The sequence below is a fragment of the Myotis lucifugus genome, unplaced genomic scaffold (genome assembly GCF_000147115.1).
Source record: "Myotis lucifugus unplaced genomic scaffold, Myoluc2.0 scaffold_37, whole genome shotgun sequence".
In the NCBI taxonomy this organism is placed as follows: domain Eukaryota; kingdom Metazoa; phylum Chordata; class Mammalia; order Chiroptera; family Vespertilionidae; genus Myotis; species Myotis lucifugus.
The window spans coordinates 6,282,595-6,304,040 of record NW_005871085.1 but is presented as its reverse complement, the minus strand read 5'-3'; the positions used below and the strand labels follow the sequence as shown (position 1 = coordinate 6,304,040).

At 35.1% G+C, this 21,446-nt stretch overlaps 1 protein-coding gene across 1 annotated transcript in view; it reads left to right on the top strand.

Annotated features, from left to right (window-relative positions):
• Positions 1-21,446, top strand: part of EPS15 (epidermal growth factor receptor pathway substrate 15) — a 112,190-nt gene that overhangs the window by 30,467 nt on the left and 60,277 nt on the right. Inside the window, 8 exon segments of the mRNA XM_006110087.3 lie at positions 3,834-3,929; positions 5,840-5,905; positions 7,227-7,352; positions 9,900-9,959; positions 13,650-13,739; positions 14,905-15,050; positions 17,510-17,666; positions 21,326-21,408. Of these exon segments, the coding sequence (XP_006110149.1) occupies positions 3,834-3,929; positions 5,840-5,905; positions 7,227-7,352; positions 9,900-9,959; positions 13,650-13,739; positions 14,905-15,050; positions 17,510-17,666; positions 21,326-21,408 (824 nt within the window).

Sequence of the window (21,446 nt, the reverse complement as noted above, 5' to 3'; positions counted from 1 at the left end):
CCCCCCCCCCCCCCCTTGGAAGGGCTTTGAAAGGGGGCCTTAAAGGTGCCCCCCCCTTCCCCTGGGGGTGGAGCCCGGGGGCCCCCAGGTTTTGCCCCCCCCCCCCGGGGCCAGGGTGGGGGGACCCTGAGGCCCATCCCCCCCCCCCCCCCGGGCCTTTATTGGGGACCCCAAAGGCCCCCCCCCCTTCCCCTGTTTTTTGGGCCAGGGGAATTTGAGGGTGCCCCCCCCCCCCCCCCGCCTGGCGGGGGCTTGACAAGGGTGGGACCAGCCGGGTCTGGATCTAGCCCAAGGGTGGGGGATGCGGCCGGGTCTGGGTCTTGCGCGATTTCAAGGTGCACGCGGGTGGGCAGGGACTTGACTCTGGGTCCTGCGGCGTGCCCCAGACTCTGACAGGAGGAAGATTTTCATATACATTATACTAATTTTCTTTCATCTCTGACACTTCTATTAAAGAGAAAGGGCAAATGGCAATATTAAAATACTTCCTCTAATTAATCCCTTTTTAATGTGCATGAATTTCGTGCACCGGGCCACTGGTTTCTAATAAGACAATGAAAATATTTCTTATAAGTAGGCATTAAAGTAACTAATTCCCAAAGTTTAGTGTTAGTTTGGTGACATTGTTCTACTGGAGTATCTTGTCTGTTTGGGCTGTTATAACAAAATACCACAGAAATTTATAAACAAATTTATTGCTCATTGTTTTAGAGGCTGGAATTCTGAGATTAGGGTGCTAACATGGTCAGGTGAGGGCTTTCTTCCTGATTGCAGACTTCTAGTTGTATCTGCACATACCAGAAGGTGCTGGGGATCTCTCCGAAGCCTTTTTATAAGGCACTAATCCCATTAATAAGGGTTCCCCCTAATGGCTTAAGCACCTTCCAAAGGCCCTACCTCCTAATACCTTTATCTTTGGGGGTTAGGCTTTAACATAAGACTTTTGGAGGACACATCAGATAAATAGCTTGTTTTTTTTTTTTTTTTCAGTCATTCAGAAAGATTTTGCTCTTTGAATCTTAATTAATTGAATTTCTTACATGTACAGGGTTTATACATAAACATGGGTTTTATTAGTTAAGTGTTAGATGGTATGCCTCATACATTTGAAAGGAAATTCTTGGCTAATCAAACCTGAGTATTCTGGTCTAGATCTTACCACTGACTTATAAACCATAAAATGGTTTACAGGTTAGACGTAAATCCTAGACCAGGAATTTGTGAAAGTAGTTATTGGTGTTGGACACTATCAGTGTACTTTGAAGTTCTGATTGTTGGAGATGGATTTCAGAGTTCTTCAGGATTGGATTCAAAGCTTGCTACATGCTGATACATTGGTTGAGCACTGCTACTCAAAGCTAATACCCTCCTCTCCCCACTTCTCTACTTCTACCAAAAAAGCTAATACCCCCAAACCCTCATGGGGACTGCTGAAGCAGGATCAAGATCAGAAAAGGGATGGAAAATTTTTTAGAAGGTCCGAATACCCTGTCTCTTATTTAAGACTAGAGGCCTGGTGCATGAATTTGTTTAAATTATAGATTGATACGAATTTGTGCACCAGTGGGGTCCCTCAGTCTGGCCTGCAGGATCGGGCCGAAACTGGCTCTCCAACATCCCCTGAGGGGTCCCATATTGTGAAAGGGCACAAGACAGGCTGAGGGACCCTACCAGTGCACAGTCGGGGCCAGGGAAGGACATGGGAGGTTGGCCAGCCAGGGAGGGACAGTGGAAGGGCTCCAGGGCGTGTCCGGCCTGTCTTGCTCAGTCCTGATCAGCCAGACCCCAGCAGCAAGCTAACCTACCAGTTGGAGTGTCTGCCCCTTGGTGGTCAGCGCACGTCATAGCAACTGATCGAATGGTTGTCTGCGCCTGGTTGTCAGTGCACATCATAGCGAGCGGTTGAGCAGCCTTAGCATATCATTAGCATATTATGCTTTGATTGGTTGAGTGGACGACTGTACGACCAGACACTTAGCATATTAGGCTTTTATTATATAGAATTCCAGTGCTAGATTGTAGTCCCCATTGGAGCTCCTGGGCAGAAGGGCCAGTTTGGTACATTGGAGACATAGGAACACTAAATCCCAGAGTCTGCACTGTCAGCAAATATTTGTTGAGTACCTGTTTTGAGCCAGGCTTTGGAAATACAGATGTGGTTCCTATCTTCATGAGTTTACCATTTATTAAATTCTTCACTGATATTCCTGGACTTTGGATGTTGAGTTTAAGTTGTCCTTGTTACATCTAGGTGGCTGGATTTATGGGTTTGCAGTTAAACTTTGATGTTTGCATTGGGGGAATAGTTTATTTAATTAACATGAAAGAAAGAAAAGAAACCTATACTTATTGAGTTTCTATGTGTCAAAAATGACAGTAGGTGCTTTCTTTCTATAGTATAGTTTTTATTTTGTTCTTCATAATAATTACAGGGTAGCTAATATTAGTCCCCCCTTTTATGTAAGAATTTTATTTTACTTGCCCATGGCCTTACAACTTTAAGTAGCAGAACTAGTATTTATTGCAGGACTATTTCACTTCAGAGCCCATCTATACTTTGGGAGTGGACCAGATTACCTAAGAGTAATTGAATCTCTTACAGAATGAGAAGAGAAAGAGAGTTAATGTTGGAATACCTAGAATACCAGCATTTAAAGGTCGGAGGATTTAAAGGTTGACTTCAACAGAAGAGACTTGAAAGGTCAGAGGAGTACTGAGAGAGCTTTATGAATCTATGTTGGTGAGGGGAGGAAAGCTTTAGGGAAGATCATGCTTCCCAGGCTGCCAAAAGAACAAGTAGGAGGAGGCCTTTTTTTTTTTTTTTTAAGAGCATTTGATAGCTAGGATGTTATTTGTGACATAGTAGTTTCTGTAGCTAATGGTGGGAGTTGAAGTCCGATGACATAGAAGCTTGTGGAATGAATAAAAAGAGAAGGGGAGATCTTGAAATAGCATTTTAAAAAGAAATTTATGATTGAAGGCAAGGTATTGTATACAACAGATAACCTGCAAGTTTCTAAGAATAGGTTAGGAATTAGATAAGAAGGGTATAGATGAGAATAGGAGGTTTGAGAAAAGTAGTGAAGAATAGATTGTACCAGTAACTGTACTAGAGAGTATTGACAAATTGTAAGTTATATAGCTGGAGTCAAGTGTTGTTGTGGCTATTCCCAGACCCGACTTTAACTGAAAACAGCTGAACACCAGTTACTTCAGCATGTTTGCATTTATTTATTAAATTTTGGATTGATACTTCAAATGCCAAAAATACAAGGACCTTTGGGAGAGATTTATAAGTGTTTTGAAGTCAAGCAGTTATATATTGTTTTTAGATGCTGCACAGTTATTCTCCTTAGCTCTTCTGGAATAGCAATGATTTAGTCATTTGAATGATTGATCCAGTTTCAAAAATTGTAATCTTAAATCCAGAGATGACTTTTGATAACATTTAGTTATTTTCTTCTGGGTTTTTCTTTCAGATGCCTTTTCCTCATTTAAATGATAAAAAGTATTCCTTAACACCATAAAATATTCTTTGGATAATGATTACTAATTTTTAATTTCCACTATATTTATGTATCACTAAGTATTTTCCCATTTTATTAACACTTTATTTCTATTTATAATGGGAACATCTTTGTACATAGATCTTTTCTCAATTTTAAAGCAAGTGTTATTCAAGCAACTGTGCTGTTATATTTGTTGCTATGTAAAAACCTTGGAGTAATTGTGAATTGTTTTGTATTTTCAAGTTGTAGGTATGTCTGTGGATGGGTGGATGGATTGATGAATAGGTAGATAATGCTCTTACAGTCACATTTTTTCTTTCTCAGGAATTCTTTGTTGCTTTGCGTCTTGTGGCATGTGCCCAGAATGGATTGGAGGTTTCACTGAGTAACTTGAACCTGGCTGTTCCTCCACCAAGATTTGTAAGAAATGCTTTTAAATTTAAATTTTCTTTTCTAAATTGCTGTATTAAAATAATTTCCCCCAAATCCTATTACCCAGCTACTTTTCTTTCATAATGGCTACTACTTATTAGTTTCTTGTGTGTCCTTCCAGAGTTATTATATGTGTATATAAAGAAATAATAGTACCTATTTTCTCATTTTATATTTATCATTCTGTACACACAATTTTGTACCTTATTTTAATAACTTAATATGTTTTGGAGATTGTACATATCATTACATAAAAGCTTCCTCGTTCTTTTTATAGCTGCATTCTATTTCTTTATTTCTAGTCACCATAATTTATTTAACTTCCTTTTGATAGACTTTTAGCTTGTTTCTAATCTTTTACTTAAAAAAATGCTGCAGTGCATAATAACCTTGAATATATATTATTTTGCATATGCAGAAATATACTTATATATGTAAATTCTCAGAAATGGAATTGCTGTTTCAAAAGTTTGTTTATTTGTAATTTTCCCATATAATATCAATGTGTCTTCATAGTGGTTGCACTAGTTCACATTCCCATCAGCAATTGGTTAAGTGCATTTTTGCTAACATACTGTTGTCAAACTTTTAGATTCTTGTTAGTTTGATAGGTGACAAATGGCATGTTAAGTGTCGTTTTCATTTGTCCTTTTGGTTTTATGGAATGAGGTTGAATAGTTTTTCTCATGCTTATCATCCATTTACAGTGCCTTTATGTGAAATGCCTATTTATAGTCTTCACTTACGTTTTGTGGCTTTTGGTCTTTTTCTTATTGAATTCTAGAGGCTCATTATATATTAGGAAAACAACTCTTTGTCTATATGAGTTGCAAATATTTTTTCCCAGTTTGTCATTTGTCTTTTGACTTTGTTTATGGTGATTTTCTTCTATAAAGGTGTCATTGTTTTTTATGTATATGAATTATTAGGATTAAAAATTTTTTATGGTTTCTTTTTTCACATTTATATTAGTCCTGATGTAAGGTATGTAAGGTATGAGTATGGATTAAAATTTATGTTTTTTAAAGATGGCTACTTTACAGATCTAATGCAGTTTATTGATAATCATCTTTTCCTTAACTGATTTGAAATGCCGTCTCAATCATATGGTAAATTCTCCATCTGTATTTTGGTTTCTTTTGGATTTTTCTGTTCGTTGATCTGTTTATCCATATGCTGATCTCCCATTGTTCTAATGATCATATTTGGTAATTTGTTTTCATATCTGATAGGGCTAAGCCTCACCACCCTACTTCTTGTTTTCAGAAGTTTCGTGGCTCTTCATGCTTACTTTTAAAATCAGTGTTTTAGAAGTATTTGGTCTGAATATTATGAATTTAACTTTAGTTTTGAGAATTTCTGTACTTCTGAGTTTAGGCTTAGAGTCATGGAATCAGAAGGGTAATTTAGGGATTTGTTGCCTAACTATATTATCATAAAATTTATTCAAATATATTTATCTGTCTCTACAAGCAAATAATTATAATTAGTTGGGCATGCTATTGATAGGTTCATGTAATTGTAACTTATAAATCTTAAGTTTGGTTCTTGTCCCTGTCAGTTTTCCTTAAAGAGTGCTGGGAAGAAATCATCAGTTAACCGGGCAATAAATATTTTTTGTTACATTCAGATATCTTTATCTTTATGTCAGTTATAATAGGTTTCTTAAGTTTATAATAGGTAATACTTAAGTTTTATTTAGTGTTCCATAGTCATTTATGCAGTTTTTGTTTCATTTGTACTTAGATGGTCTAATAGAATTAATGTAAAATAGAGTATATGTGTTTATTGAGATCCAGCATTTTGTATGAATGTATTTAAGGCCAAAGACCTCCTTTTCTTCATTGTTTATTGATGTGAGGATTTCAGCCCTTCATATGCTGTATTTTCTTTTTTAGCATGATACCAGTAGTCCCTTGCTAATTAGTGGAACTTCTGCAACTGAGCTCCCATGGGCTGTAAAAGTAAGTAAACTTTGTAACTGTTCTCTCCTTACTCCTGCTTTTCTTCCACATCATCTCTTTCTCTACTTCCATAATATGTTGCAATCTTCATTAGACTTTCATTTTTTACTGTTCAGGAATTACTGGTACTAGAAATCTTTGGAGGGATCTTACAGCTCTAACAATCATTTTGTGACAATTAGTACTGGTTTTATCTCATTCCTGTTATAGTGTAAACTAAAAATGGTAACCCTGTATTAACTAAAATATTTGATGAGTTTTTACCCCACTGGTATTATGTCTAGTTTACCCTACTGAAATTATATCTGACTTGAAAATTCTGGTTAAATAGTACTGTTCTTAGAGCTATAAAACAAATAATTCTTTATTCTTTCAAGAAATTATATTCTGAAATGGATATTTTGCTTTATAGGTATTTGGAAACATCACACTAGTTATAGCTATCTTTTCAGATTAAAAAAAAACAATTTATGTACTTAAATAATTTTTAATTGATTTGAGAGAGAGAGAGAGAGAGAGAGAGAAATAGATCAATTGCTGTGTGTGCCATGACCAGGGATCAAAGCCGCAATCTTGGTGTATTGGGATGATGCTCTAACCAACTGAGAGATATCTGGCAAGGGCCTTATAGATTTTTAAAAGCATTATTAAAAAATACTTTTAGTATATAGCAGATCAATGACCTTCAATAAAAATATGTACAGTTTTGTCAGAAAACCATTTTGGTTTGTCTATGTATGCTAGTGTGCTCTTAACTAATTTTTAAAAATATAGGGATTTGGACTTGATGAATCAAGAACATAGTTTTTATGCGATACAAGTAACTTTTCAGGATTTTAGAAAATTCTTGTTATTGATAAGCTATCTTGCTTTGGGGAAAAGGGGGGAAACTTGATGTTTATTCCTCTGGAAGTGATTTTCATTTTTAAAGGTTTTTGAGTTTGAAATGTGACTAACATTATGTTTAGAAAGTCATGGAATGTCATTAACTAGCTGTGTGTTTTTATAAAAGTTACTTCCTTGCTGTGTATCTGCTTAAGTGAGAGGATTGGGCTAGGTGTTTTTCTCAAAGCCCTTCTATCACTGAAATCTTGTGATTCTAATCTAACAGAAAAGCAAAGATAGTGTTCCAGCTACAAAAGGAGTGGGGTGGAGGAACTTAAATTATCATTTACTATAATATATTTTGATAAAAGTGAAAATGTTTTTTAAATGATGAGTTTTAAAAATATGCTGTCTATTCTTTGAGTGTTTGATTTTTATAACTGCATTGAAATCCTTTTCGCCATTGTTTTAATTTGTGATCTTTTTTATATTATAGTCTGAAGATAAGGCCAAATATGATGCAATTTTTGATAGTTTAAGTCCAGTAAATGGATTTCTGTCTGGTGATAAAGTGAAACCAGTGTTGCTCAACTCTAAGTTACCTGTGGATATTCTTGGAAGAGTAAGATATTATTAAATTATGAATGTAATTTTTATGTATTTTAATTTTGTATTTACCAGGAGCGCTTATAGCTCATTGTTAAAAAAATGCACAGATCTTATTTTGAAGTTGTGTTATAGAATTTTTTGTGTTCAGACTTAATATATGAAATAATTGCCGATTTATTTCTTTATTTGGTTATCTCTTATAAATTATGAGTGTTTGAAATTAGCTATATGTAGAAGCCTCTTAAGTAGGTCTTTTTTTCTTTATGTTGTACATTCTGACCTCTTAATTCCTTGATTTAATTTCCAGAGACTGTCAGTAATTTTCATCTGCTACCTATTCCATAGCTATATCAGGGGGCCTTGTTATAAGGAACCATTTCATCTCTGAAAACATAAATTCTACTTTCTAACTAGAACTTCTTATCTTTCTAGATCTCTTTCCTAGATACTTGCAAGACTACTATAGTACTTCTTTGACTTCATCAAGATCTTTAAATCTCGACTCCTTTATTTTCTCCATCTTTTGAATTTCCTTTTTTCCTCATCCAACTTGGATTTTTATGGTCCATAGTTTCATGTCAGTATCCTTAGCTCCCTTTACCATTTTTTTAACTTCTTGATTGCATGATGAAAATCCAGCTTTGTGTGAAGCTAATTATTTATCTTCTCTGTGGTTGCATATGGACTACTGAGAAAGTCTAATAAAGATCGGTATCATCATAATTTCATGATCATCAACTTCAGCTGGGCTTTCCTAATTGCCAGCCACTCTTGTGCTGTTTCCATAGTGATTTTTCTCCACCTCTTTTTATATTTCAAACCTTATCTACTCTCATTAAACCTCCAGTCCTTTTTTCTTTTTTTTTAAATATATATATTTTTAAAATATATTTTTATTGATTTCAAAGAGGAAGGGAGAGGGAGAGAGAGAGAGAGAAACATCAGTGATGAGAGAGAATCATTTATTGGCTGCCTCCTGCACGCCCTGTAATGGGAATCAAGCCTGAAACTAGGGCATATGCCCTGACCAGGAATCAACCGCCACCTTTTGGTTCATAGGTGGACACTCAACCACTGAACCATGCCAGCCAGATTCTAGTCCTTTAATCCCTTGCTTAATCCTACTCTGTAGAGCAGGGGTGGGCAAACTTTTTGACTCGAGGGCCACAATGGGTTCTTAAACTGGACCGGAGGGCCGGAACAAAAGCATGGATGGAGTGTTTGTGTGAACTAATATAAATTCAAAGTAAACATCATTACATAAAAGGGTACGGTCTTCTTTTTTTTTTTTTTTAGTTTTATTCGTTTCAAACAGGCCGGATTCCGCCGTGGGCCGTAGTTTGCCACGGCTGCTGTAGAGTCTAATCCTGTCTGAACCACTTCTTAGTTGTGTGACATTGGGCAAATCATTAGAAAATCATGTCTCAGTTTTCTAATCTTTAAAATGAGTATGATTCAGTTTATAGGGTTGTAAGGATTAAATGTGATAATGTATGTAAAGTACTTAGCACATACTCTTTGAATGCTAACTACTATGCCAATGATGATGATGATGATGATGATAATGATAATGATGATGATAATGAAACCACACACCACCAGCAATCGTGCTATTCGATCAGTGTTGCATAGGTTACTCAATATACATTAATTTAAAAGCCTTTTATTATTTCTTACTAATCATTTCTCCACTGTTTGGTCCAGTGTGAGATTTCTAAACTATAAATATAATCCTGTTATCTTTTTTTTTTTTTAACATAAAACTAACCCTCTTAGTAGCTTCCCATTGCATTCAGGATAAAGTCCAAACTCCTTTCAAGGCATTTAGTGACCAGGCACTTATCTCCACTCTTGTCTCTCATCAGCTCACTTTCTCTTCTTGCCCCCAAGTGAGATTTTGTTGAATGTTTAAATATCTTCTTCTCAAGGATTTAACATAGTTTTGTAGCTGGTCTAAAGCTATGTAATTTATTCTAACTTTAGGCCAAATCTACCAGGGCCTTTCAGATTTTATTTTTCTTTGTAAGCCCTGGACATTAGCTGGCTGATGATTCATTACACAGTATTCATTACATATTTCTTTTAGTTGATTAGAAAGTCTGTAGTGTAGGGAAAACAATAATGGACTTAGTTGGAAGTCTTCACATTGAAAACTGATTCCTTTACTTAATAATAGTTGCATGGTCCTAGGTAAGTCATGTAGCTTCATGTCTAAAACAGGAGCTGTGCATAAATTAACTGAGATGATGTTTGTGAAAAAGCGTTGTAATTGTCTTAAAATACTATGTGCATAATTGTTTTATGACTTGAAAGGAAGAAAATAGTTTTAAAAAAATTTGTAAGGGAATTTCTGTTTTAAAAATACTTAAGTGAATTCTTTTTACAGTAATTGTTAATATAGCAAATAATAGCGATATAATAAAATAATCAGCATAATTGAAATTTCTCAGAAAAAAGTGTAATATTTAGGCAAAACTTTCCCTCTATTTTTGTATTTGGTGTTTACATGTAGCACATTAAATGAAAGAACATTATCTTTCTCAATTCTTTTCTTTTTAAGGTTTGGGAGTTGAGTGATATTGACCATGATGGAATGCTTGACAGAGATGAGTTTGCAGTTGTAAGTAACCTAATGCTCTTAAAATCTTAAACATCTTAATGGTTTCTCAAGTGAAAATTTTCCTTTAGTTCATCCTTATAGGAAAACTTATTTCCCAAATATTGTTGGTATGAATATTTTTACCTAGAATTTGTAGATAATAAATATTTTTAAACAAATGGATAATAGAAAATGTATGTGTTTGCTATCTTCATTTTATTTGACTTCAAAGTACATACAGATACATACTTTGGATGATGCACTGTAACGATGCTGAGTAATGTTATCTTTTGTATCCCGACTTGACCAAGCATCTCTGTACCTGCTTCTGCTCTGGAATAATTTCACTTCATATATACCCCCAAAATTTCACATTTGTTTCATTAAAGGAAGACATGAATAACATTTTAGTGTTGCTTCATTTGTATATGCTGAGAAAGTTTTGATATCTTTCTGAAGACATGTTATCCTTAATAATTGGACAATTAATTTAAAATAGAGTTGTATTCATCTCTTCCTTAAAAGTTAGATAAAATTCTTCTGTGAACTCATGAATGGTGAATCTCTAATTCCCCTTTTACTTCTTATTTGAATATTAGTCTGTTCAGATTTTTCTTTTTGCTAAAGAATTATCCATTTATTTGACTTTCAAACTTGTTGCCACAGATTTATTTGTATTATTCTTTTAATCTATTCTGGGTTTATGGTTGTACCTCTTTTTCATTCCAAATCTTACGTATTTTTTTCTCATATTTTTTTGTTTAATTGAATTTTATCTAGTTTATTGATCTTTAGATAGAGATATGTTTTGGATTTATTTATCCTGTTATTATGTTTTGACTTTTATTCTTTTTAACTTTTCTCTTATTTTGTTAATCCTCACCCGAGGATACTTTTTCATTGATTTTTAGAGAGAGTGGAAGGGAGAGGGAGAGACAGAGAGAGAGAAACATCATTGTGAGAAAGACACATGGATTGGTTGCCTCCCTCAGGTGCCCTGACCAGGGCTGGGATTGAGCCTGCAACAAAGGTAAGTGCCCTTGATTGGAATCAAGCCTGGGACCCTTCAGTCCGTGGGCCTGATGCTCTCTATCCACTGAGCCAAGTTGGCTAGGGCTCAACTTTTATCTTAATTACATCTTCCTAATTTCTTTTCGTTTACTTTAAAAAAAATTTTCTGAAGATGAGTACAAAGTCTGTTTATTTTTTATCTTTAATGTTCAAAGCATTTTTTACCTGAATACAGGGTTAGCTAGATTCCATATATATTGGTACAAAGTATTTTCCTTTTCACATAATTTTTAGGTGTTTTTGATCATCTATTTAGGAATGTTTCCTACTTTCAAAGTATTTAAGTGTGTTTGTTTGGTTTTTGTTCTCTTTTTATATAATGTTAGCTGATTAAATTATGACTTGAGAATGTGGTCTTTAAAATCTCTACTTAAAAAAATTTGTTAGCCCTAGCTGGTTTGGCTCAGTGGATAGAGCGTCGGCTTGTGGACTGAAGGGTCCCGGGTTCGATTCCAGTCAAGGGCACATACCTGCGTTGCAGGCTCCATCCCCAGTAGGGGGCGTGCAGGAGGCAGCCAATCAATGATTCTCTCATCATTGATGTTTCTATCTCTCTCTTCCTCTACCTTCCTCTCTGAAATTAATAAAAATATTTTTAAAAAATTTGTTAAGGTTTCTTTTGTTGCTAAAATCATGACCTGTTTTTACATATGTTCTCTGGCTATACTAACCTTTCTGTTCAGAATATTTTAGACTTCTGTAAATCCACTACATTGATTTTATTATGTTTCAGTTTCTCTTTGTCCTTTTCTCTGCTATCCTGGAGTAAGCTTAGGTTTATTTTTTGATATTTTTACATTGAAATCATAATGTAAAATGCTTCTTGGTTAAGTATCTATTTCTAGCTGTGTAAATGCGTCTTAGTTTTAAAAACTAGTTACCAGCCACATATTTTGTGTGTGTGTGTGTATGGTGCATCATTTGATTTAGTTGCTGTATTTATTTTGATGCTGTATTAATTTTGATGGCAGACTTTGTTTAGGATAAAGTATAGTGTTATAAGAAAACAAAATCACAATCAGTAGTATATTGTTCACTTTTTTTGTTTTATTTGGTAGAAAAATTGACTTCATTTTTGTCAAAGAAACTATTTTCAAGGCAACATGAAATTAATAATATAGTATTTTTTTAACTTTCAAAAAAATGTGTTGTCTATTGTCAGCAGATGGCTGACATTGCTTTTTTTGCTTCTAGTGTTCTCTTTTCCAGGAAATGACTCCCATCTGCAGCAAGAGGAATGCTGACCTTTAATGTGCATGTTGGTCCCTTCTTTTAGTTTGGTGTCAATCTGACAATAGTACACATATTGTGAATTTGGTTGGAAGTATCTGCTAGCCAGATTGTTTTCTTTCTGGAGTTTCAAGCTTTGGGAGATTGAAAGTTTGTGTGTTTCTAAAACCGAAATTGAAAAAAATAAAAAATAAATTGAATTCTTTAGTTTGACTAGTGAATGGAGAGAGGAGAATTGTTGGTTTGTATCAAATGGTTAAATGTGGTCTCAGGGTAAACAGCATCAGAATCACCTGGGAACATCCTAGAAATGCAAATTCTCTGACTCAACTGCAGACTTTACTGATTCTAGAATTCTGGGAGTGGGGCCCAGAAATCTGTGCTTTATCAAGCTGTCCAAGTAGTTCTGATGCCTGCTACAATTTGGATACCAGTGGGTTAAAGGTTAGTTTTACTGCTCAAAGAAGAGAGCATGGTATTGTAAAATTATGTGTGCTCCTAATAAAGCTGATCAAATCTGGAAAAAAGAGCTTTGTAGTCAGAATATCTTGGTTTGCGCCTTACTCTATCACTTCTTAAAAATATATTAGACAAGTTACTATCATAGCCTGAGTTTCTTCATTTGCAAAATGATATTAGTAATCACAGAAATCATGAGTTGTATTAGGTGCTCAGTGAGTATTGACTTGCAAGCTCCACAAAACTTAGAATTAAAAACAAACCTATTTGGGGGGGAATTGCTATTTTTAATGGAAGAAAAAACCAAGAAGAAATATGAAAGCTTCCTTCCAGTTGCTGTTTGAATACTTCGGGAGGTTCCAAGTCGTTTTGAGTAATTTCATATGCTTAAAGATAGTTACAGAAAATTTTCATCTTTTGAAAGTATTGAAGGTGCCTTGGATTCAAAGTGGAAGGAATATCCTGGTACAGTCGCTATGTAGGTTGTTTCACTTTGTGCAAGTGCTTCATGTATTTAATAATTAAAAATAATTTTAATAGGTAATACATTCTCATGGTTCAGAAATCAGTACAATATAAGGAGATATTCAGTGGGGAGCATATCTCAGTCCCATCCCATTGTTGCCCTCAACTGCTCCATTTATAGCTACTCCATAATGATTCACTTTTTTTAGTTTCTTCTTTATTCTTCTAGAGATCTTAATGCAAATATAAGCAAATAGGAATAGTTATTACCCCCTTAATACAGAAGATGACTCAGTGTACATACTGGCATACATACTGTCCAACACCATACTTTTATCATGTTTATCAGTGTGTCTTACAGCCTAATTTCTTTAAAAAGATTTCAGACAGTTTGAAGATGCTTTGTTATTGAATAGTAATCAATTCAATGGGTGGATGATAGTAAATTATTTTAATATGTATGACCCTGGTTTATCTGTTTTGAAGGCCATGTTTTTGGTGTACTGCGCACTTGAGAAAGAACCTGTGCCAATGTCCTTGCCTCCAGCCTTGGTGCCACCTTCAAAGAGGAAAACGGTCAGTATATCAGGCTCTGTGCGGTTGATCCCCACTTCAGCAGCCAAGGAATCTTACCACTCCTTACCACCTGTAGGCACTTTACCTACCAAAGCACCGTTAAGACAGGTATAGATTTATCAGTGTTAAAAAACCTTTTTTAAAAAAAACAAACTGCATGGCATTTAACAGTTGATTGCTTGATGAAGATAGAAGAGGCAGTCAAAGGGATCAAGATTTAGAGCTCCCTCTTATTGCATCTGAATAATGTGATGTCCAAAGAAAATAGGTAATCCTTCTGCATTTGGCCTTACTTAGATCATATGGAGGTTTAATTGGCTTTGCCTTGATCAACTAGAATTAAAGTTAGAGGTAGCAGATACTCTCCAGTGATCGGCAAACTGCGGCTCGTGAGCCACATGCAGCTCTTTGGCTCTTCCACAAAATACCGACTTCTGCGCACGGGCCACGAAGTTTCAATTGCACTGTATGTGTGCGCCGCACGTGGTATTTTGTGGAAGAGCCACACTCAAGGGGCCAAAGAGCCGCATGTGGCTCATGAGCCGCAGTTTGCCAACCACTGCTCTATACTAATCTGGAATGCTTGCCCTGGCGTAGTTAATAGGTGTTTTTATTTGTTTAATCTCTAGTTAACTCTTGATCTTTGGGTTCAAATTATCCAATTTTGGGTTATACAAGGCCTTTTTCCCCTCCAACCTGCTTTTTGTCAGGTTGCATAAAGAAAAATGACAGGCTATGCAAGTCAGCCAATTTGTATATAGTTAGTAATGCTGAATGAAACTATAAAAATTGGAGATTGAGAATTATCTGAATATTTTGTTTAAACAAACTCTCCACTTACCCATATTCATCTGGTTATAAGTCAAGAGTTAACTATGCTTGAATTTACTCATTACTTAAAAAGAAAAAAGTAAATGGGCATCTATAAATGTAGTTCCGCTGACCTATATTTTTCTTCTGTAATTTTTTGTTGACCACAACATTTTAGTCAGGGATCTGATGAAAATGATATGCTGTTGCTATACTTAGTAGTTAGTGGAATAAAATTGCTCAGAATTTGTGATAAATACTGTCATGTGTTAAAAGATGTCACTTCAAAGTTTGTTTTATTTTGGTAGAAATACTATATATGTATATGTATATATATAATTATTTTTTTGTGTAGTGGGTTGTATCACCTTCAGAAAAAGCTAAATATGATGAAATCTTCCTGAAAACTGATAAAGATATGGATGGATTTGTTTCTGGATTGGAAGTCCGTGAAATCTTTCTGAAGACAGGTTTACCTTCTACCTTACTAGCCCACATTTGGTAAGACTTTATTTAAATTGATTTACCCTAGCTGGGTAACTAAGTGGTTAGAGCGTTGTCTCAATATGCCAAGGTTGAAGATTTGATCTCCAGTCAGGGCACATACAAGAAACAACCAATGAATGCATAAATAAGTGGAACAACAAATCAATCTTTCTCTCTCTCTCTCCCCCTCCCTCTTCCTTCCTATCTCTCTCTCAAATTAATAAATAACATTTTTAAATGGATTTTAAAAACAAATATGGTTTGTATTAAATCTAGTTTTGTGCATTATTATTTTTAGGCATTTATCAATAGGAAATTTTTTGTTTCGGAATTCCTTATAGAAAAACTGAGGATTTCTTCTGGATGATGGACAAAAGCTGGAGAATGGGTTACCTGACATTTTATAAGATTGACAGTGTCAGATAATTGTTATTAGAATGTTAAAATGCAGCATCTATCTATCTATCTATCTATCTATCATCTATCATCTATCTATCTATATATCAATATATATCAATTAAACTTAAATTTTTTAAAATACTTTTTATTGATTTCAGAGAGGAAGGGGAAGAGAGAGAGAGAGAAAAACATCAATGATGAAATTCATTAATCGGCTGCCTCCTGCATGCCCCCTACTGGGGATTGAGCCCGCAACCCAGGCATGCTGGCCAGAATCAAACCTGAGACCCCTCAGTCTACAGGCCGACGCTTTATCCACTGAGCCAAACCAACTAAGGCAAACTTAAATTTAAAAAAAAATATTTTTATTAATTTCAGAGAGGAAGGAAGAGGGAGAGAGATAGAAACATCAATGATGAGAGAGAACCACCAATCTGCTACCTCCTGCACGACCCCCACTCGGGATGGAACCCGAAACTCTGTCATGTGCCCTTGACTGGAATCGAATCCAGGACCCTTCGGTCCACAGGCCAAGGCTCTATCCACTGAGCCAAACCGGCTAGGGCCAAACTTAAATTTTTAAGGGAGAATACAAAATTTGAAATTTAAAGTGTCTTTAAGACATATCTGCACAATTCTGTAGGGCATATGTATACTTTTATACCTTCACATTGGAATTACATACTTGGTCCTTAAAAAAGACAAGCCTTGCCCTGGCTGGTGTGCTTAGTGGTTAGAGCATTGGCCCATGCACCAAAGGGTCGAACAAAGGAGGACAGTAGTTCTGCTTTAAAAGGAACAAGAACCCAATACTGGGGAAAATTATATGCATAACTAATAATAGCTGCCACTTTTGAGTGCCTAGGCTAGGCACAATGCTCAGTAAAATGGCAGCTGTTATGGGTGTGGCATTATGCCCACACTTTTTATGTACTTCGACTTTAATTCTCATAGTAATCTTGCAAGATGGATGTTATCTCCACTTTAGAGATGAAGAAATTAAGGCTCGGAGAGGTTAAAAATTTGGCTAAGATCACAAGAATAAATAAGTACAAAAGCTGAAATTCAATGTTTCTTTGACACTGTAACCTATAACCCAGCGGTTCTCAACCTGTGGGTCGCGACCCCTTTGGGGGTCGAACGACCCTTTCACAGGGGTCGCCTAAGACCATCGGAAAACACATATATAATTACATATTGTTTTTGTGATTAATCACTATGCTTTAATTATGTTCAATTTGTAACAATGAAAATACATCCTGCATATTAGATATTTACATTACGATTCATAACAGTAGCAAAATTACAGTTATGAAGTAGCAATGAAAATAATTTTATGGTTGGGGGTCACCACAACATGAGGAACTGTATTAAAGGGTCACGGCATTAGGAAGGTTGAGAACTACTGCTATAACCGGTAGTCTTTTTGTTCGGTCAAATTAGTTTTCAATGAATCAAACAGATCAGGACTTCAGAAAGCTAAGCTTTAAAAAAAAGAAAATAGAATAAAACATTTGCTGTTTCTCTTGAAGTGATTTTGTAAAGCTTTCCAGATTGCTGCCTTTCTTCACATGTGATCTCCATTTGCAGCTGTTGTTTCTGCTTTAACTTGGTGATCCTTATATCCTCCTACTCCGAGTTGCAGGAAGCAAGCTGACATAGAAGTTTTTGCTTGTTTTAGAATCATTCTAATACCACTAGTGAACCAATTTTGTTGAAACTTAGGTTTCATTTTTATATCTTTTAATGTTGAAGTATTGGGAGTAGACAATGTTGAGATTCTTTGGTCCACTACAACTCTTACTCAGTAGTGGTTGTGGAAATTGGTAAGAAAAAGTACAAAATAAACCCAGATTAGAGGCCTTTGCTCAGCACCAGGGCCAACATTCTGTCTGTCTCTGTGTCTCTGTCTATCTGTTTTGTTCTCTTGCTTCTAACGTTTGAGTGAGTTTTGGGCAAGCCACAAATTAGTATGACCTTTTTTAATTCAACTAATCATTTTTAAATAGTCACATTAGACTTTTAGAGTGGTAGTTGTGGCATTTATATACTGTTCATTTTGTTTATTTGTACAGGGCATTATGTGACACGAAGGACTGTGGGAAGCTTTCAAAGGATCAGTTTGCCTTGGCTTTTCACTTAATCAATCAGAAGTTAATAAAGGGCATTGATCCTCCTCATATTCTTACTCCTGAGATGATTCCACCATCAGACAGGGCCAATTTACAAAAGGTAAGACAACTTAGAAGAAAACCTGAATGCGTTAACAGAAAGGAACAGAAGCTATGTCAGATGACAAACTCGATTTGGACAGAATGGTAGAGAAATATATCTGGCTAGGAGCAGAGGAGTATACTGTTTGTGGTTTAGTTTGTGACTATAGATATGCTGAATGCATGTATGATATCCTTGGGCTGCCTCTCATTTACCCCATCATTCATCACACATATGGCAACCACATTTTTCAGTCTCAAAATTGGAAAAATGTCTTATTTTTCCCCTCCTGGATCTGTGGATTAATTTTTATGAATAGGGTATAAAATTTAAATGAAATCCATAAGAATTAAATTATTGGGTTTCATTTGATGATTTACTCTTACAAAACAATATAATTTTGAAAACAAAATCAAGGAGATTATAATTGCTTGACATCAGTTTTAAATTTAAATTAAAAAACTAGAAAAAACATTATATTGAGGAGAAATCTGTGGTTTTACCATATAGATGACCCTCTGTTCCTGAGCATGCAGCCGAGTTTCATACCTGTACAGCTAGGAACAGGTTTTGCTGTTTTGTTTTCTGGCCAGCAATAGAAACTTTCAAAACTACATTGTTTAGCCATGTTGTGTCTTGGTTTTTCTCTCATCTATAAACCCTCCAAGTATAGTGCATTTACAATATATTGGCCTTAACAGAGCTTTAAAAGGATTTGCTGTTAAAAATACATGCTCTGAATCTGCAAATTTCCTGTGACCTATAAAGTAGCCATTGCTGTAGTTATAGTTGTTAAATGTGTGGTATGAGGAAAGTATTCTTTAAAATGTCAGTAGAATATTTTGATTTTGCATTAATTTTGTCATGTAGGTTGAAAAATCTCATTTAAACAAATCTCATTAAAGTCAAAATTGGGTATTTTCTAAGTCATCTAAATGGAAATGTATAGCCACCAGGTACAAAAGTTGGTTCTCAGAGTTTTTATTCTTATTTTTAAATAAAATAAGTATTTGATTATCTGCTTTGTGAGTTTTTTTGGGGGAATATTTTATGAATTTTTGGACATTTCATATGATGTAGGACGTGGGTTCCCTAAGTTGTGGAGAAGGCTAAAAATGATGCCACTTATAAAGATAAAGGTTACAAATCTGTACTGATGCCCTCTGCTATAACTACCTCAGTTCTGGAATGATTATTTGTTTCACCCTTTCTTTTCCTTATATAGACGTTTTTTTTCCCCTTGCTGCCTTCATTTTATACCCACTTAATCTCTCACCAACACAAATTACAGATATGACAGAATTTGCTGAAGCAAATTATGTTGTTCATTGAAGTCTCTATAACATTAGTAAACACTTCAAGTTGTATCTGCTCTACAGAGTTTTTAATGTAACAGATTTGTTTGAAGTCCATTCACTGGAGCATAGACACCCCATCTGTTTATGTCATCAAAATGGGATTTTGTCACTGTTTCTTATCTATTAACCAAAATTTTTAACCTTAAAAATTAAAACTCACATTTGTTTTTGTCTTTCAAATAATCTCTCTTCTCTTAATAATCTGATTATTTTTTTAGAATTGCATTTTTTTTTTTTTTTTGCAGCTGTGACTAATCCTTTTACGAATGTTGCTTTCCTTTCTGTATTTTTTCTAGTTCGGACTATGTTTTCCATTCTGCAGCACTCTACTTTTTGCCTTTCTTGTACTGTCAGTTTCTTTACTCTCTCAAGGTTAGAGCTTTACTTTATGTCTTTTTAGCATTGCAGTTTTTGGTTTACAAGATACATTTTGAAGTTAGAGGTTTTTTATGCAGCAAAGTTGATGCAGAGAAAATACCTAAACAGCATGCTTTTGTCCCAGGTCGTCACTTGGTCCTTGTGTGCATTTTACTTGCCTTCCCTAAGCTCTCTAATCTACTTAAAATCACCAAAGTGGAATTTTTGTGTATTGTACAAAACAGGGTGAGAGAAAATATATTGAAAGAAGGGGACATGTTACATTTTTCTTTATATGCCCTTATACTTCATATACTGTTAGCTGGACTTTCTCCATGCCTCCTAGTTGTATGTCATTTTATTGCTGTAGTATGGGAGTTTAATTTTTGTGTCAGCAATTGAGGAGTGACACAAACTGTGTACCAACTACAGTACACTAATCTTCCTCTGTAGTCATCTGTGGTTTCACCTTCTAACTTGTTTGAGGTTAAAATTGTTCGTCTCACTCTTCTTATTTGATGGTATTTTTAGCAGTGAATGACTATCACATGTGAGTCACTCTTTTTGAGTTAGAGTGATGGAAGAGGTGTGGAAATCATTTCACAAAGAAGATTGAGCCAAGGTGGAAGCAGCTCATTGGGAGGCCATCCATCTTTTAAGAACAGCTTCTATTGATGAAGTTAATTATAAGAATAGCTTACATTTATAAAATATAAAGTTTATAGAGTGACTTCACATGTAATATTTATTTCATTTAATTTTTAAGGTGGGCAGGGCAGAAATTACTTCTCTATTTTACAGTGAAGATCATAGCAGAGCCAAAAATAAATCCAACTAGATTTTCTAACTGCAAGTACCATTCACAGACCAATTTTGACACCTTCATTATTGAAAGAGAACCATATGTAAAGGCTGTCTTATATGAAGATAGTTTAATATTTACTATGGAACATGCCTGAGCAGTATGTTTTACTTTAATTAAGGTAGACACTAAAGTATTTAACAAAAGCAAGTATTTGTTGAATTAAATAAAATTACCACCATTATAATTTTAATACTCAATAAAAATTTGTGCACTAACTCTGTGCCAGATGATACAATTACAGATAAATCAGCATTCATCTCCACAAGAAACATATACTTTAGGGGAGGAAGTACTTTATAAATCTGATATCTGCCCTAGCCGGTTTGGTTCAGTGGATAGAGCATCCGCCTGTAGACTGAAGGGTCCTGGGTTCATTTCTGGTCAAGGGCACATGCCCAGGTTCTGGGCTCAATCCCCAGTAGGGGGTATGCAGGGGGCAGCTGATCAATGATTCTCTCTCATCATTGATATTTCTCTCTCTCTCTTTCTCTCTCCCTTCATTTCTGAAATCAATAAAAATCTATTTTAAAAATCTATTTTTAAAAACATTTTAGCCCTAACCAGTTTGGCTCAGTGGATAGAGTGTCAGCCTGCAGACTCAAGGGTCCCAGGTTCGATTCCAGTCAGGGGCATGTAACTTGGTTGCAGGCATATCCCCAGTGAGGGGTATGCAGGGGGCAGCTGATCGATGTTTCTCTCTCATCGATGTTTCTAACTCTCTATCCCTCTCCCTTCCTCTCTGTGAAAAATCAATAAAATATATTTTTTTAAAAAGATTTTAAAAATATAAATCTGATATCTGTTGTATTGCAAGGTACTGGACAGGCTAGGATCAAATGACAAAGGCATTGGGATCTGAAGTGAAGATATAATATAGAACAATAGGTTAGAGAATTTAAGGGAAAATGTCTTAGTATATAATTGTGTGTGTGTTTAAAATTGCACTAGATGTGGTGTTCTTAAATGAGTTAAAATTGTTAGTAATACCATAAAAAATGTAATACCCTATATGCATGTAGTGCTTTTAAACATTTTAAATGCTTTGCCATATATAATTTTATAGTAATAATGTATAAATGTAAACTTTTTGTTTTTAGAACATCATAGGATCAAGTCCTGTTGCAGATTTCTCTGCTATTAAGGAGCTAGATACCCTTACATGACTAGTTGACCTACAAAGGTATGTAAAGTAAATTACAGATGACTATGTAAATTATG